The sequence below is a fragment of the Protopterus annectens genome, chromosome 10.part0 (genome assembly GCF_019279795.1).
Source record: "Protopterus annectens isolate FY-2018-M chromosome 10.part0, PAN1.0, whole genome shotgun sequence".
Taxonomy (NCBI): Eukaryota; Metazoa; Chordata; order Ceratodontiformes; family Protopteridae; genus Protopterus; species Protopterus annectens.
In genome coordinates this window covers 1,714,288,661-1,714,307,036 of record NC_056744.1, presented here as the reverse complement: position 1 = coordinate 1,714,307,036, position 18,376 = coordinate 1,714,288,661, and the positions used below count along the sequence as shown (strand labels likewise).

The 18,376-nt window shown below is 38.5% G+C and overlaps 1 protein-coding gene across 1 annotated transcript in view; it reads left to right on the top strand.

The window, feature by feature from the left end:
* The window catches only part of LOC122812760 (zinc finger protein with KRAB and SCAN domains 8-like), a 109,438-nt gene extending 106,409 nt beyond the window's left edge, over positions 1 to 3,029 (top strand). Inside the window, exon 7 of the mRNA XM_044084834.1 lies at positions 1,953 to 3,029. Within this exon, the coding sequence (XP_043940769.1) occupies positions 1,953 to 2,701 (749 nt within the window). The 3' untranslated portion in view covers positions 2,702 to 3,029. The remainder of the gene's footprint in view (positions 1 to 1,952) is intronic.
* The last annotated feature ends 15,347 nt before the right edge of the window (positions 3,030 to 18,376 follow it).

Sequence of the window (18,376 nt, the reverse complement as noted above, 5' to 3'; positions counted from 1 at the left end):
AACATCAAGAATTGTGTAGATCTTCAGCAGTGTGAATTAAAGAGCAAAATCTCAAAATAATTGTAACCCATGATGTGACTTGACTCCACTGCACAAAACTGATTAAATAATGTTATGCAGGCTAGAGGGCTGCACCTTCTTGTATTACTTAGTATGAGTGGGTGTGTGTTGAAGGGAGGAGTCTGTCTCCACACACCTAATGTGTAAATTTATAACTTTTGATATCATACAAATTCATAAAAAAGGGGAAAGTAAAAAAAAGTCAAAATTTTCCTGTTACTCCAAGTCACATCAGCAAACCTCAGTGACAATATAGAAAACATCAGTGAGAAAGCAACAGCCAGTTCACTGATGTATTTGCATTTGATTAAGGGCACATGACACTTCAAGCATCAATATCCATAGCTCAAGGTAGGCTACATTCTGAGTTCTGTGACAGGGCCTATGTCATCACAAAGCTCCATTAAGCAGTATAGGCCTAAGGAGGCAGAGTAACAATGACAGGATTCTACAAGTTCCAGTCCCTGAGGAGCCATATTCCTATAGTGAATCCCTGCATCCCAGGGAGGATGTGGCAAATGAAGTAGATATGAGAAGAGAAATCACTTTAAACAGTCTAGACAAGACGTGGCCTTGTGCTTTTTCACATAATATTTATTGTATCTCCAGTACAGCCTACAGTGATCCTGCACAAACAGTGATACCCCACATCTTAGATTAATGAGTCAAGTTTTAAGAAGTGGTAATGTTGAGTAACTGAGATTGGAAAGTTTGAATCCAGTCACATTACCCTCAGTAAGTGATAGGGAAGCCATCACTTAGAATGTAATTTTTCTTTTATTCTACTTCAGGAATATTCTGGTTATGAAATCTTCTGTCTGAATTAATGAGCTTCCAAATGCCAAGGATTTCATGTTATGTGAACACTCCAGGTGGTAGCAACATTCAGAATATGGATTGTTTTCACTGAAGTCCTGAATGCTTGGGTACATCACTGAATCCAAAGACAAGAGAGAATTGTATGACAGTGGTTAAAAGCAAAACAGTAGTAGGCTGATTCATTAATAGGGTTTATTCTTTGGGCCTTGATGACACCGTGGATCCTCACAGAATTATATAAGTGTAGATTGTAGTCTGACATGCATTCATCATATATTTGCTATCTTCTGTGCAAGACTGTCCTGGATGGATGATAACTGTTCTTTGGGTATATTTATTATCACTCAGTTTAGCCCTCAGAAATCCTTTGTACAACTAGAGAGAGATTGGTTTTCTATTCTGCAAAGCAAACCACAGAACCTTTCAATTGTATTAGCTTCTGTTGTTTGGTATCTTACCTGCATTAAAGATGTAGTTGCACTTGACTGTAATTAATTGTTATATTGTAGCACTTTATTTCAGCATCTTTTTGTTGCCATTTAATAATGCACCACACATTTTGCTGACTTGTTATTTATTATTTACTTATTGAAGTTTGACAGCCCTTGTAGTGGACTGATTTAAGAGGTCCATTCAGTCATTGCCCAGGAAGTACAGGATATTCTACTTTCCAATACTACATGATTAAGAAATCATTGTTACATTAAAACATTAAATATTGTTATGGCAAGGCCAAGTTGTCAGCACATCTGCTGTAACAGTTGTTAATACATCTTGGTGAAAAAAAAGCAGAGCGGTATGCTTCTACGTATGTTTTGTTTTGGTCTCATTTGGTGGTGTTTTCTTATTGTGATATTTCTGTACTGTTTTAGCACCTCCTACAGCTGATTTATGAGCACCAAGTTCTGATAAATATTGAGTTTTGCTTATTTTAAAACAGTAGAACAGATTAAGTTTATGAGAAGAAAATAAATCCACAATGTTTAAAATGGTTAAGTAGTGTGCTGTTGTATATAAAATATCTGACAAGTTTTATCATTGTGATAAAGTATTAATAATTAATTTATTTTTAGGTGGGACTGTCCAGTTATATCACCCTACTGAGAACCTGCAACAGTGTGCTCAGTCGGAGGAAGATTCTGACAAACTTCATCTCACTCCTGTACCACAGCTTCATGCAGGATGTAACCGTAGCAAGAGCTTTGAATATGTTAAAACATTTGGTGTGCAGCAAAGCCCAGGAATGTATCAGGGGATACATAAACAGTGGAAACCACACAAGTGTCCTGAATGCAATAAATCCTTCAAATTTCTCAGTAGTCTTCGACAGCATTATATAATTCACACAGATGAGAAACCATATAAATGTGCTGAATGCAATAAGTGTTTCAAACGAAAAGATAAATTAAAATGTCATCAGAATTTTCACACAAGGGAGAAAACATATAAATGTGCTGAATGCAGTAAGGGTTTTTCACAGAGATGTGATATGATTCGCCATCAAGCTGTTCACACAGTAGAGAAAAAAGAAATATGGACATGGGAAAGAAAAAGAGATCTGATATGGTGCAATATTTATTCAGAGAAGAAAGCCAAACTAATCAATACAAAAAATGCAGCTCCCAAGATATTTGAAGAGAAATACAGGCAAAGACACCCAGATATGGCAAATTTCACAATGCACAAAATAAGACTGCAAAGATGGAAAGAATATAAAAAAAATAAGTTTAGCGAGGCAGAAATTAAACAAATAGAAACAGAAGTGATAGACCATCTGCAAAGTGAAGGATTTAGTGTGGAAACTCTGACACAGACAATATGATGGGCTAATGAGTGCCTAGATGGAGGAGCAACAGGTGAAGGAGCAGGATGAATCTGAATGCGGTAATAAGATTTGGCGCCTACTGCAGGAAACTTTCCACAAAAGCCTAGTCAGAATGACGAGTGTGTCTGGCATTGTGTTTGGCCTTAAGGGCTGTGACTGTTTGACACTCTGACTGTGTGGTCTATGTGTTGCATGAGTTATCAAGTAGTTCTTAGGATGGCTTGCTGGTTCGCACTTAATAAGTAGTATGTTTTTCCCCTATTGTTAACCAGGTTGGTGCTTGCTTGGGATATGCATTTAAATAATTTTTACTCAAGGCTAAATTTTTGTGCAAAGATGTTAATACCGTTATCCAGAAGTTAGGTACTCAGTCTGGACCTCAGGTTTTCCATTTAGGAGCCTTACTTAATTTTGTATCAGTTTCTCTGGCTCTTACTTCATCCCATTTAATATCCTCTGAATTAGAGCTTCTTTCTTTTTCTTTTAACTCTTTTATCCATGTGGCATCTTTGTTATCTTTAGCAGGTTCTTCATAAATGCTTCGCCAAAATGTATTTTTCCTTTTTTTATGGTGATTCTATTGCTTTTGATTTGTTTCTGAATTATCTAAAAACCTTTTAGGGACATCAGTGAATTGATAAATTCTGGTCTGTTTTGATAATGTGTTTTGCTTTTACCACAGGTATTTTTCTAACAATTTTTGATCTGTTACCTTTACTGTATTCCTTTAACAATGATGCTTCTGGTCTTAAATTCTTTATAATTTTCTCTACTTGATGCTTCCATGTCTTTGTTTTTATGGTAATATTTTATCTGTTATTAGCCTAGCTGTACAGTACTATATCCTGTTTATTCCAATAATAGCACATCATTTCTCTTAATAGGTCTGATAACCATGTTCCTCTGTTTTAACTAGTTTTCTAACATTTTGGGTCTTATTTACTTTTTTGTAATTTATTTCTTTTTCTTTCACCTAGTTCAATATGTCTATCCGCCTCTCTTAAATCAAGCAGGTTATCCCTTAGATCATTTTCTTCTAACTCGGAGCATCGTCTTTGCTCTCTGTTTCCTGATCCTTTCCTTGCTGTGCATTTCTAAGTGGGCTTTCATGTGAATGTTTTATAGAAGGTTCCAGAACATCATAATGTGACATATCCTATTCAGATGCATCCTTCTCCATCTACAGCTTCATTGGCTGTTTCTCATCATGCTGCAACATCACCCATGTCAAGTGTTTACACAGTTTATTGCTCTTTCCCTTGTGTAATTCTGACTAGGCTTTTGTGGAACGTTTCCTGCAGTGGACCCCAGCCATAAACAAGCTCTACAACAAAAGGAGGAAGCTACTACAAGATAGAGCAAAATCCTTGAAAGGTAAGACACCTTTGATCATTATAAGTAAAAAACTAAGAGCTCTCATAAAATCATCCAAGGCAAATTTTGAGAGAAAAATTGCCAAGGACTCAAAAGACAATCATAAGGCCTTCTTTAGCTATGTTAGAAACCTAGGAGGAAACTCCCAGATATGCTCAGAATTAGTCCAAAATGATGTGAAGATTACTGAACCTACACACATTGCCAACATACTGGCTGACAGGTTCAGTGCAAACTCCCCCCCCCCCCCCAAAAGGAGAGATATCTATACCAGAGGATTGTAGCCCCCCCAAACATCTCCAACGCCCAGGTGAGAACTGCTCTCACAAAGGCAAAAAACACAGCATCCATGGGACCGGATGGTGTCCCCGGCTGTGTGCTCCACAAACTCAATGAGGAATTAAACCCACAGTTAGGACAGCTGTTTAATCTTAGCCTCACCTCAGGATACGTACCCAAGGAGTGGCGCACGGCGACTGTGGTCCCACTTCACAAGGGCGGTGCCTCCACCGACCCTGGAAATTACCGCCCATTAGCTTGACAAGCCTTATCTGCAAAGCCATGGAGAGGATCATAATGGACCTCATAAATAAAGACATAGAGAACTTGCAGACTTTGGATCCAACCCAGTTTGGCTTTGTCAAAGGCAGATCATGCCTCTTAAACTTGGTTGACTTTTTCGAGACAGTCACCAAGGCCATTGATGAGGGAAAGGCGGTCCATACAGCCTACCTCAACCTGGCAAAGGCCTTCGATACAATACCCCACTCGGGTATCATCGAAAAACTCATCAGCTTGAATGTGAACCCATACATCACAAGATGGGTTGCAAACTGGCTAAGTAACAGAACCCACAGGGTCAGAGTTGCTGGAGCCATGTCAGACTCCAAGCCTGTCACAAGCGGTGTCCCACAGGGCTCAGTCCTGGGTCCACTCTTTTATTTTATTTATTTATTTTATTTTACATTTGTTAACCGGGATAGTCCGACTGGATACATGTCCATTTACAGCGGAGGCCCGGGGAGAAAAGCTCCAAGCAAGACAATATGAGACATTTACAGAAGTAACAAAAACATAAACATTTAAAGCAAGGTGAGGTTAGTCATTACTTGATATGTAAATTAATAGCTTAAATTTAGTTAGTTTACTTAATAATTATACATGATGACAGCAAATTATTATAATAAGGATTACTCAGATAACCAGGATCTAGGAGTAGTATATTCAGAGAGATAGCTAGCCAGGGTTAAAGCAATGGCAGGTAATATCAGACCCCAGGTAGCCTTTTAGTTTAGTTTTAAATTGGTTTAAAGAGGGGAGTGAGGTAATATCAGGAGGGAGTTTGTTCCAAGTTCTCCCTGCGGAGTTGGTAAGGAGAGAGTCACCAGCTGCGTTATTAGTTTTACTTGTTTGTATAAGGAGACGACTGGATGACCTCAGTGGTCGAGGGTTATTGCAAGGGAGATCAATTTTTGAGTGAGGGAGGGTATTCAGGGTTATATAAAATTTTGTGGGTCAGTACTAGTAGGTTATAAGAAATTAGTTTCGGTAGCTCAAGCCAGTTAAGCTGGGTTAAGTTGGTACAGTGGTGGGTTCTATATGGTAACCCAGTAACAATCCTAGCGATGTGATTATAACAGATAGTGAGCTTGTTCATGATCGTTTTATTAATATTATGTAGTAAGGGGATGAGTACAGTAGGGTAGAGAGGAGATGGGTTTGGGCAATGGCAGATTTAGCTTGGGGGGTCAAGAAGCTTTTTATTCTATATAGCGAACCTAGTTTCTTATTGATTGATTTAATCATTAGGTTTACATGAGTATCAAATTTTAGGTTGTTATCTATAGTTACCCCTAATAATTTTGTCGAGGGATCCGGAGAGATTATTGTCCCGTCCTTTGCTTAGATTGTAAAGTTGAGGGGGCTTGACCTTTGTGTCGGTGAAAACAGTAACATTATTGTTTTTTTTGGATTAAGTATCAGACGACGACTAGAGAGCCAGTTTTCTACTTTGCTGAAAGTAGTTTGGGTTAAAGATTGTAACTCTATAGGGGATGTTCCAGAGCAAATCAGCGTGGAATCATCTGCATATTGAATGCAGCTAGCATTTGATACAACTGTGTGCAGGTCATTGATGAAGATTGAGAATAGTAGTGGTCCTAGGATGGATCCTTGTGGGACTCCCAGAGTATTGGGTTGAAAGTTAGACAGTTTGGTCTGCCATAAAACTGCTTGTTTTCTACCATTTAAGTAGGATCTAAACCATTGAATAGCAGTAGCGTCCAGACCAAATGAATGCAATGTATCAATTAGTAATTTATGGTCCACCATATCAAAGGCTTTGGACAGATCCAAGAATAATGCTGAGGAGATATTATTGTTATTACGATAGGTATTTATGGTATTGGAGAAGACAAGAAGGGCTGAGGTAGTGCTATGGAGAGGTCGGAAACCATGCTGAGTGTCAGCTAATAGGTGATTGTCAAGTAAGTGTTGCATAAGCTGTTTTTGCATGCATTTTTCCATAATTTTTGCTAGGGAGGACAGTATGGATATGGGCCTGTAGTTCGAGAGGTCTGTGGAAGTGCCACCTTTATGGAGAGGAATTACATAGGATACCTTCCAGATATCAGGGATTTTGGCCTCTGTTAGGGTCCGATTAATGAGTATTGACACAGGGTAGGCAATGGCTTCAGCTGATTTTTGCAAGTATTCAGCTGGAAGTTGATCAGCTGAGAGTGTGGTAGGTTTTAGTTTTTTGATTAATTTACAGATGAAAGAAGTTGCTACAGGCTGAAAGGTAAATTGGGGAATGTTTTTATAGGTGGGAGTATCAAGGCTTTGAGAGTTAAGTGGCAGTTGATTAGACAGGGTTTGGATTGTCTCAGTGAAGAAGCAATTGAAACTATTTGAGATCATGTCCGATGGTTTATCTATGAGTGTAGCAGGGACAGGGGTAGTGGAGCGTCCTGGGTGTAGAAGATTATTTAGCCCGGCCCAGAACTTTTGTGGACAGTTTGTATGCTCAGTTTGCAGTTTCCAATAGTATTGTCTTTTATCAAGTAAGATTAGTCTTTTGGTTTCATTCCTAAGTTGTCTATATTTAATCTGATCAACTGGTAGTTTATTGCTTCGCCATACCGACCATGTTTTATTTCTAAGATTAATTTTCTGCCTGGTCTCTTTGGAGAGCCACGGGACATCTCCTGTCTTAGTCTTCCTAGACCGAATAGGATCATGAAAATTAAGAATTTCCAGGAATTTTTTGTTGAAATACTGCACTGCTTCATCTAGGGGTAAATATTTTAGTATCGTCCAGTTGCAAGAGTTTAATTCTAGTTGAAATCTAGTAGGGTCAAATTTTTTTTTATTTCTAATTAATCTTAGTGTGGATTGTTTTGGGATGGCTATTTTGTGCTTAATAATGTAGGTAAGGTGGTGGTCACTTAGGCTTTCAGGGAGAGAACCAGATGTATATTGGTTAGGATCACTATTGATAAGCACCCAATCAAGTATACTCTCTTTTTGGTTAGATTTGTTTATCCTAGTGGGCGTGTTAACGATTTGCGTGAAGGAGTGCAGGTTTATATGAGTGGAGGGGGCTTGAGGGGAACAGGAAGTCCAGTCTATATTAAGGTCCCCAAAGACTATGGTTTCCTGAGGGAAGTGACTTGATAACCAGTGTAAGGTAGCTTCAAGAGTATCTACGTTCTTACCTGGGGGAATATACACACAGATAATATAGATGAATTTAGTAATATTGATTTGAAGCCTAGAAATAAGGATCTCAGCATTGTTAATCTGAGGTGGTTGATTGACATTGATAGAAACGGTTAGATTGGATTTATAGAGTATGGCAACCCCTCCTCCTTTTCTAGAGATTCGGTCTTTCCTATAAATATTATACCCAGGGATAAGTATTTCATTGTCCATAGTGGATGGTTTAAGCCATGTTTCAGTTAGGCACAAGATCTCTGGGGAGAGGTCAGCTATAACTGCATGAAGTTCATGTACCTTATTGTTAATACTTCTAATGTTCAGATGGCAGGAAAGAAGTGAGTTAGTAAAGGCGTGCGTAATGGGATTGTTTTGAGGTCCGTGAAGAGGGATTGTTGGATAATATTGGCAGGACCAGGGTTAGGATGTATGTCCCCATGTCTAAGTAGATTTAGTCTTAATTTGGAGATAAGCTTTAGGAATTTATTTACAATTTTATAGGTATGCTTCTGTTTAAGGTTGATATTTATTGAGGTATGAGGGTATGGAAGCATGGAGCAAGAAGTAGTGTCCACCCATGTACCCTGAGTGTGATAAAAGTTCAGGAGATTAATTTCTGAAGTGTTGGTCTCAGCCCTGGAAGCTGAGATCCCTAAACAAGTTTGGGTTTCATATAAGGTTGTAAGATAGGAGGTTATTAGGAGCGGTATTAGCATAAGGTACCACATCTTTAAGGATTTTTGGGATATGGTTCACAAGGATGCACTTACAGGTGCCTTTGAAGGAATGGATGTGTAAGAAGTTAGGGAGAGAAAGACGAGGCGGTAGTGGATGGGCGTGGGATAAGATGTATCTCCTGTGATAGGGAGAGTGATTGAGTAGAAGGCTAATATGATTGGACCTGGTGATGAAGGGTGTGGTTTTATGGTTATAAATGTAGAGGTAGTAGGGGCGGGTGGGATATGGGGGCAGGGAGGGGAGCGAAGTGAGCCTGAGCATAGCGAAGGCGAACGTAGCGGGGCTACAACAGTCCACTACTATAACCCAGGAAGTAAAGCTCAGCTGGGTATATAGCCTAATTGTAAAGATTTTTTGTTTTTTTTCCTTATCTTTTTGGCTTATTTTTAATCCAATTTTTTAGGAAATTATCCAAATGTTGAGTGTAATTCTGAGTTTTTAGGAGCAGGACACTGAAAGTTCAGTATTTCTTGGGGAAGTAATGTTGGGTAAAATCCAGGTGGATTACCTGAAACTAAGGTAGCCGAGGATCCTACACGGCAATTTCCAGCCTAAGGTAATAAGTACTACTTTAACCACCTTGTTTTATACTTTAGAGGGCAGCGACTTCCACTACTTTCAGCTTGTTCGGCATCTACTTTTCTGAAGTACAAGCAAACACAGGAGGATTATGGCTGACAAAGTTTGCAGATGACTGCAAACTGGGCACCATAGTCGAAAACACATCTGACACGGATATCCTTCAGAATGGCCTCACAGAAACGGATAACTGGTGCCAGAGCCATGGCCTAAAGTTAAACGCCAAGAAATGCATAGTCATACCCTTCGGGAAAAACAAGGTTACCCCTAGCTACCATATAGGTGGCAATCCACTGAGCACAGAAGAAGTCATCAGGGATCTGGGGACCCAGGTTGACAGTAGCCTTTCGTTTGACACTCATGTTGCTAAAGTAGTTAGGAAAACCTTCTATATTGCCCACCTGATCATGAAGGGATTCACATCTAGATCAAGGGAGGTCATCGTCCCCCTGTACTCATCACTCATTAGACCTATGATTGAGTACAATGCCCTGTTCGGAATGTATCTGACCCGACACCTGCTGCAGCTTGAAAGGCCCCAAAAGTTCCTCACCAAAAGGATAAAGGGTCTCAAAAATATGTCTTATGCTGCCCGACTGAAAGAACTCCAGCTCTATTCAGTCTCATACCGCTTGCTCAGAGGTGACTTGTGCCTGACATATAAGGCCATGTCAAACCCAGATTTGATGAATATGCTTCACCTCAAAAAATCTAGATCCCTCAGAACCACAAGGGCGGAGACTTAAACCTTGACACAGTTATTAATAGAACGTGCTGGAGGGACAGATTCATCACCCAGAGACTCCCTATGCTGTGGAACAAAATCCCGGTACATGTGAGGCAGAGCACCTCGCTGGCCTTGTTCAAGAGGAATCTTGACCAATGGATGGGAGATCGCAGATATACCCCAGGGATTACTTCAGTGTCACTGCTTGACAGAGGCACAGCAAAATAATAGGCATAGTTTTATTCAAACTAAAGGGGTGGCGAAAGCCACATAACTATGGGCTAGGCTTATAAATGCCCTTGGGCAGATAGCCTAGTATGAGCCTATGAACCTATGAACTTGTCTTCCTACAATATATAAATTATATGCTGGAATTGATGCAGCTAGTTTATAATCATCTAGGAAAAAAATCAATCATAGCAATAAATCTAAAGAAGTAGTATGAAACAAAGGATCATTTGTTGCTGAATAATGCCATAATAGGGAGCTGTAAAAAGGGGAAGACTCTATGGCATAGATAGATTACAAAAAAAAATGCATTTGATAGCATCCTACATTTGTGGATGATGGACAGCTAACTGATGTGTAAGATGTACTCTTCTCTGATCAATTACATTGAAGTGACTATGAAACAGTGACAAGCCACTTTGTAAAATGGAATGTCCCACCTTGAATTTTTGTCCTTAGCATAATAATTTGCTTTTTGTCATGCATAAAATAAATATATGTCAATAAATGTTCCTTCAGATAATTAATCTATAAAAAAATAGATTAATTATTTGAAGGAATATTTATTGACATATATTTATTTTATGCAACACATTTTATGTAAGTATATTTTATATAAGTATTTCATAAATGAGTACTTCTAGACCTACTTTTAAGTTTATATTTAGGAATGTGTGTTTCTTTAAATATTGCTGGTCCAAGCATGGAGCCTCTTTCTCAGGTTTTAAAAGGGATGGAAGTTACTCCGTTACAGTTTCTAATAAAGTTTCTGTGTTCTGGAATGAAAGCACTAAAACTGTGTTGAATAAAAGTTTGACTGGGACTTTTGGTGTGGTGTTTTTTATAATTTGAAAGTATCTTAACAGTTAGAGATCCAAATGATGTAAGGGGTTACTACAAAAATGCAGGACAATAAAAGAGAAGAACTAAACAAAAAGAATGCCACCATAGAAGCATCGATTAGAGAGCCATGCAAAGTATTTAAGGCCAGACATATTACTACTAGAAGAACACAGAAAAGAGAACAGATAATCAAAAACTCTTGGCTAGATAGACATCTTAAAAAAACAATGCACATCAAAACACATCAGGATTTATCTTACACCATCTGTGATAATAAACTAAAAATATCAGCATAAGTAAAAAAAAAAAAAAAAAGAATAGAAGATACATATAAAAATATGTAAAGGAGAGGTACACCAAAAGTGTTTTTATAGGGAATTGGAGAAGAAAATAGGTAAAAGGTAAATTTTGGTGAAGTACAGTATATAGGAAGATACTGTTGGATATAACAAAGACAATTAATGGATAAATAAAGAAAAGAAAGATGAAGAAGTGCTAACGTACATAGTATGAAATAGAATAAATTTCATAGGAAGTTACTAGGCTTATGGCCCTAGAGCCTTTACAAGGCTAGCCATGTTATACCTGTGTTCTCTAGTTGAACTTGGTTAGATGGTTGTTATCCACAGATCGGGTATATGATCAGCACATAATGCCCCTGTCCATGAGAGAATGATGTAAAAGCCAAAGGAAGTGCAACAAAGTAACAAAGTTAAGAATAGTTTCTAACTGCAAATCCCCTGGTCTAGATACAGTACCCAGCACCTGGCTAAAGGTATTTAACATCTATGCACAGTAATTATTCTTAATTAAAAATTACTTAGGTACATATCCTGAACTGACATCAACCTGGGTAACAACAGGAAAAAATATACTTCTCTTTAAAGGTAAAACAGCAAGCTATCCTAAGAACTATGAACCAGTAACCTGCCTTCCAACAACCTATACACTTTGTATTGGAATTTATACAGACGGAATTTATAGTCATTTAGATAAAAAAACAAATATGGCAATAGAACATAAACACAAAAAAAAGAAAATTGTGTGAAATAAAGGATCATCTGTTACTAAACAAAGCCATAAAACAGAGCTGCTAAAAAGCAGTGAAGCCTAAGTATGGGGTAGAAAAATTACAAAAAAGTATGTTCCAGACAGTATTCCATTTATGTGGATTATAAAGTGCTTATAGATGCGATAGATTATGTAATGGTCATTATGGTGGTACCTGCCCTCTATCCTGTGGATGATTTAAAACTGCAAAAAAAGAGCACTCTTGGCAAACATCAAAGAATGAGGGAGTATTAGTTTCATGAACTTTAACAACACTTTTAGTTAAAAATGGGTTGATTCCTATAAAAGTTGTAAAGATCTGGAGAAATTAAAAATGGAAGATAACAGAAATGTACTGAATGCAGTAAGTGTATTTCACAGGGTAGTCACTGAAGAGTCTGTCACGCCATTCATACGGTTAACTTCAATCATATCCTGACTTTGGAATTTAGTCCATTCCTGTCTAGATATTTGAAACTCTAAACATTTAGACAAATTAAAAAGGGAGAAATGTTCTAAATATGATAAACAAAGTATTTTTTTTCCAAAGCAGTCATCTGATGTGCCAGTAGGCCATTAACACAGATAAAACATCTTGGGTGCTGAGAAGACCACTCTTGGCAAACATCAAGACTGAAGAAATACTGATTTCATAAACTTTAATTATTCTCTGACTTAGGAAGAGAAGCCTTACTGCACCCTAGATGACCCTTGTTCGATTAGTGGCACTGGAGGATCTACAAGGTGAGGATGGGATTGAGTGGCCGCATTAGCTCTGTCCATCTTGGTAGGGGGTGGAGGCAGCCTAGGCTGACTGCAATAAAACCAGAGTTTTCTGTATGGTGATCTCCATAATGAATAGATGGTGTATAACTTAGTCAGCAGATTGCTCTTGCATGGAAGAACATATGCACCTCCTGAAGGCAGCAACTGTGCATGTCATAAGACTGCTGGGGAGAACACGAGCCTTAAGACTGATGTGGGATGGTGGGAGTTGGGGCACATGGGCCATAAGACTGCTGCGGGGTGGTGGGAGTTGGGGCACATGAGCCATAAGACTGCTGCAGAGTAGTGGGAGTTGGGGTACATAAGCCATACGACTGCTGCGGGGTGGTGGGAGTTGGGGCACATGAACCATAAGACTGCTGTGAGGTGGGAGTTGGGGCACATGAACCATAAGACTGCTGCGGGGTGGTGGGAGTTTGGGCACATGAACTATAAGACTGCTGCGAGGTGGTGGGAGTTGGGGCACATGAACCATGAGACTGTTTTGAGGTGGTGGGAGTTGGAGCACATGAGCCATAAGTCTGTTGTGAGGTGGTGGGCATTGGGGAACTTGAACCATAAGGCTGCTGTGGCGTGGTCAGAGTATGATGCTACATAAGTGTCCTTTATCTTCTCAGTGACCTGAGGCAGATTAAGCCAAAGGGAGGCTACAGCTGGGGTCTGATATACTTGGAGAACAAGGTGAGCAGCTGTTGCAGAGATAGAAAAATATTTGTTGAAATTAGAAATGTAAGATAGGTGCTCAATGAAATTCTGGAATGGCAAAACAGAATGTGCGACTTGGGGGAATATATATTAAGTCTGTGATTCCAGTGTGGCTTGAATATTCTCCTGACTTGGCGGTACAGTGTTCTCCGAGTTAGCATCTATAAGCAGGAGTGTGAGAGCATGGGGGGATTAAATCCTCTGTAAAGCCTACTTTAAAGATGTAAATGTGATTTTCAGAATTTGTTGTTTTTTGCTTGAATCATAGTTTACATTTCAAAGTGTTGAAACTCACAAAAGGTCTCATATTTCTACTAAGAAGCCAATTAAAAACCTTACAATAACCTACAGAAATTCCCTTTCTAGTTCCTGTTCAACATTCTAAATGGATATCCAATGCTTAGTAATCTTGCAAAGGGAAGCAAGATTGTTGCCTCACTGATATTCTGCTCTGAGAGTCTGCCTTTGTCTCTCCTGACAATGATTTTTGTATTTGTCGTAGACAAGAAAATAAAACTGGACAACTACTAGAAATCTGTCTGTTTAGTAACTGGTTTACTACTTTTCCCTTCATGAACGATACAAAACAAATGAAAAAAATGGGTCACACGTCTCAAATGTTAAATACATCTCAAATAAATAAAAATTTGGCAGTTGATTATAAATGCTACAGTGCCTCCTGGATTGAATGAAGCTTGTTCTGTTAGCCTTTTATTAAACTTAATTTTCATGTTTAGTAGCTTTTTTAGAATAGATATTTTTTGATATATTTTTAAAGTTAGTGTTATGTAAACATACATTCAACATCTAATAAATTAAGGGACTTTCATCCTAACATGAACTCATTTATCATTCAGGGGCATATGCATTTGTTTTCATACTGTTTTAAGTACTTGTGTTTTTGTTTAAGCACTAGGTTCTACACACATAACTTTAAGTGTTTTATTGTTTTATTAAATTGATTGGTTCATTAGATGTCACATGATTAGTTTGAGATGTATTTAAATGTCTTGTGTTTTAATAATGGCAGTTCTGAAGAAGTCCCACTTGAGGATGAAAGCGCTTAACTGTCTATAATAAATTTGTGAAGTTTTATCTGGACTTTTGCTGTTGTTTCCACATTTCTGGTACAGTTATTAGTTGCCTGTTTGGAGCTGCCCAAGACATTTGACACACACATGATATTGTTAATAAGAGGGCGGCTGCGGTGGTGCAGCAGTTAGCATTGCTGCCTCACAGAAAGAGGTTCTCCGGTTCGATTCTCGGCTGGGGTGCCTTCTGTGTGGAGTCTACAAATCTTCCCTGTGGTTGCGTGGGTTTCCTCCCACATCCCAAAGACATGCTGTAGGTGGATTGGACACTCTAAATTGGCCCTAGGTGTGAGTGTTTGCCTTCTGTGGAAGATTGGGCGCTGGGCTGGCAACTCAACACCGTAAAACTCCACTGCCAATCATGAGTGGACAGGTGATCCGCTGTGGCGACCCCTAACCAGGAAAAAGCCAAAAGAAGAAGAAGATGATATTGTTAATAAGAACACTGGGTAAAATGGATTGCAGACTGCTCAAGAGCAGAATACATATTATCAGAGTCAATATAACACCTTATTTAGGGGACAGGTGACTAGTGGTGCTCCCTCAGGGTTGCATACTAGGCCGCTTCCATTTTGGAATGCATTTATTTGCTATAAACACAGACGAGGATGTCTAGTTGACTGTTTGCTAATGATTGTAAGCTGGAAGTAATACATTTTGGAATGTGTTTGCCTGACCTAAATACAGACAAGGATCTCTGGCTGACTGTTGATGTTTGTAGGCTGGAAGTAATACATTTTGGAATTCGTTTCCCTGACCTAAATACCAACAAGGATCTCTGGCTAACAGTTTGTTGAAGTTTGTAAACTGGAAGTAATAATTAAAACAACTGGTAATACTAATACCCCTTCAAATGGAACAAGCAATTAACTTCTGATGTACTGAAAAAGGGTTCAAACTAACTGCTAACAAATGCAGTGTCATCAGCCTCAGAAAACAGCAAATTCCCAATAAATGAAGTATCATCTCCTTCAGAAAACAACAAATTCCTGCCACCTACTGTACTATTGACACCCCCTGCCAGTGAGCCTGTGATCAGGGATTTGGGCACTGGGTTGATGGCTCTGTCTCCTTTGATTGACATGTAGCAAATGTAGTTGGAAAACCTCCTGGAGCTCACAATTAATCACAAAAGTAATTCCACCTAAAACCAAGGAAGGTAGTATTCCCTGTACTATGCCCTGGTTAGACCCATTATAAAATATAATGTACCCTTTGGCTTGTATCTAATTAGACAGATCTAATTTAAAAAACTGAAGATCAGAACACTCAACATTCATTTTCACGAGACTGAATACCAAAACCTGACATACCCAAATGCTGAAGCTTTCTCAGGGTCGATATGCTTCTGCTAAATTAAGCAGAGATGTCATCTTAGATTTATTCTCCTCATGTTTCAAAACTTTCACTACATTTGGATCCTATGAGGTCAGCAGATATGTATGGAGTCCCACGATTGCAGATCTATAGATGTAATCAATTTCAAGGAGGCGCATCCTTCCTTCAGAACAGGGACTATATAATCTTGGTATACACTTTGTGTCTTTCGGCTTTTCCCGGTAAGGGGTCGCCACAGCGGAACTCCGGTCCGCTAATGATTGGCAGTAGATTTTTAGGGGTTGGGAGGGTGGCCTAATGGTTAAGGTGTTTGCCTTAAAAACACAAGGTGCAGGGTTTGAGGCTCACAAGGGATAATTGGCTAGGCTTAAAATGGCTCGCAAGGGCAGTTAGCTTAGTACTAATCTATGAACCTATGAACCTTTACGTGTCGAGTTGCCGGCCCTGACGCACAACCTTCAACTAAGGTACACCCATTCATGCAAGTCTCCACATAGAAGACGCTCTAGCTGAGAATCGAACAGGACAACATCTTACTGTGAGGCAACATCGCTACCGCAGCACTACCACCGCAGTAGTCTTGATATACACTGATTTTTATAAATCTTTTGGTGAGCATGATGCATCCTTCTTTTTTTAATATCCAATCTATCCAACACTTTATAGGGCCAGTCAATCACTCCAAAACTATAAGTTAGGACAGGAAGATCAAATTGATTTATGGCTTGGATCTTGTTCCTAGATGTCAATGTTGTTTTCAGGATTAATTTAAGTCTTCTAAAGTACTCCTTACTGAGCTTTATTCGCATTTGTTCATGTTTTATTGCTGATCCTTCATCAATTCTCAAGTATTTATACACTCCCTCTTGCTCAAGTTCTTTTATAGCACATTCTTGTCCCAAACTGATGTTTTCCTGGTGCTGCAGTTTTCCTTTTTTAAAGGTTGCTTTTGCACATTTATCAAGACCAAATGAGATTCCAATATCATCTGAAAAAGTTTTAACAACCTGCAGCTGTGCTTTCAGTTCCTCATCTGATGAGCTATACAGTTTTAAATCATCGACAAAGAGAAAAAGAGAAGTCATTAGACTTTGCTGTTTTCTAGAAGCCAAATTGTAGCCATGGCCTAAGCTGTTAAGTAAACAGCTTAATGGATTAATGGCAAGACAGAATAGCAACGGTGACAGAGAGTCACCCTGGAGTATCCCCCTTTGGATTTTTATCCCTGGGATAATAATCTGTCCTTTATCATGGCTTAATTGCAAAGTGGTCTGCCACTGTTTCATGGTTACTGTAATGTAGTCAATCAGTGTAGGCTGTATCTTATACATTTTTAAGTACTCTTTTGTCCATGAATGTGGGATACTATCAAATCCTTTTTTGCAGTCTATCCATGCCATACTTAGATTTTTCCCCTTCTTCTATAACTTTGTTTAACAACAAATGATCCTTTGTTCCATATGACTTTCTTTTATTGCCCTTTTTTTCTACTGCCATAATTGACTTTTCTTTTAAATGACTATAAACTCTGTCGGCGTCAATTCCTGTGTATAGTTTATACGTCGTCAGAAGACAGGTTATTGGTCTATCATTTTTAGGGTAGCTTGCAGGTTCACTCTTAAGCAAGAGCATTGTTTTTCCTGTTGTTAACCAGTACGGTGTCTGTTCTGGGTGTGCATATAAATAGTTCTTACTAGCTAGATCCTCTTGTAAAGAAGTTAATACTTTAAGCCAGAAATTAGGTACTGTATCTGGGCCTGGGATTTTCCGGTTAGAGGCTTTTCTTACTTTGTTTCAATCTCTCTGGTTGTTACTTCATCACATTTCATATTATGTACCTTTAAACTTCTTATTCTTTCTTTTACTTCTTCTAGCCATTTAGCATCTTTATGTTCCACAGGATCTTCATAGATACTTCTCCAAAATGTATCTACTTCCTCTTTTTTTGGCGTTCTTTCAATTCCTTTTACCTTATTTCCCAATTCTCTATAACACATTTTTGGGTCATCAATAAATTGCTTATTTTGTGCTTTTTCCCTTCTATTTATCTTCGTATCTTCTAAGTCTTTCCGCCTGTTTTGAAATTTTTAGTTTGTTATCTCCAATAGTGCATAATAGATCCTGGTCTGTTCTAATACTCTGCACTGCTTTTATCACATCTAACTTTCTTAGTATTTTTATTGATTTATTCCCTCTTGTATAATCTTCTAACAATGATACTTCTTGTCTTAGCTGCTTTATAGTTTTCTCTGTTCGATATTCCCATGGTAGTATTCGCTGTTGCCCCCTCTTTTCCCTCACTACCCTGTATTTCTGTGGTAGAACTTTATCCGTTATTAATTTAGCAGCACAGTAATATATTATGTTTACTTCGGTTATATCGCATGGGTCTCTATGAACAGTCCTAATTACTATGTTCATTTGTTTTATCAAGCTTCTGACTTTTGGGGTTTTATTAACCTTGTGTAGTCTATTTCTGTCATTGATCTTGATATA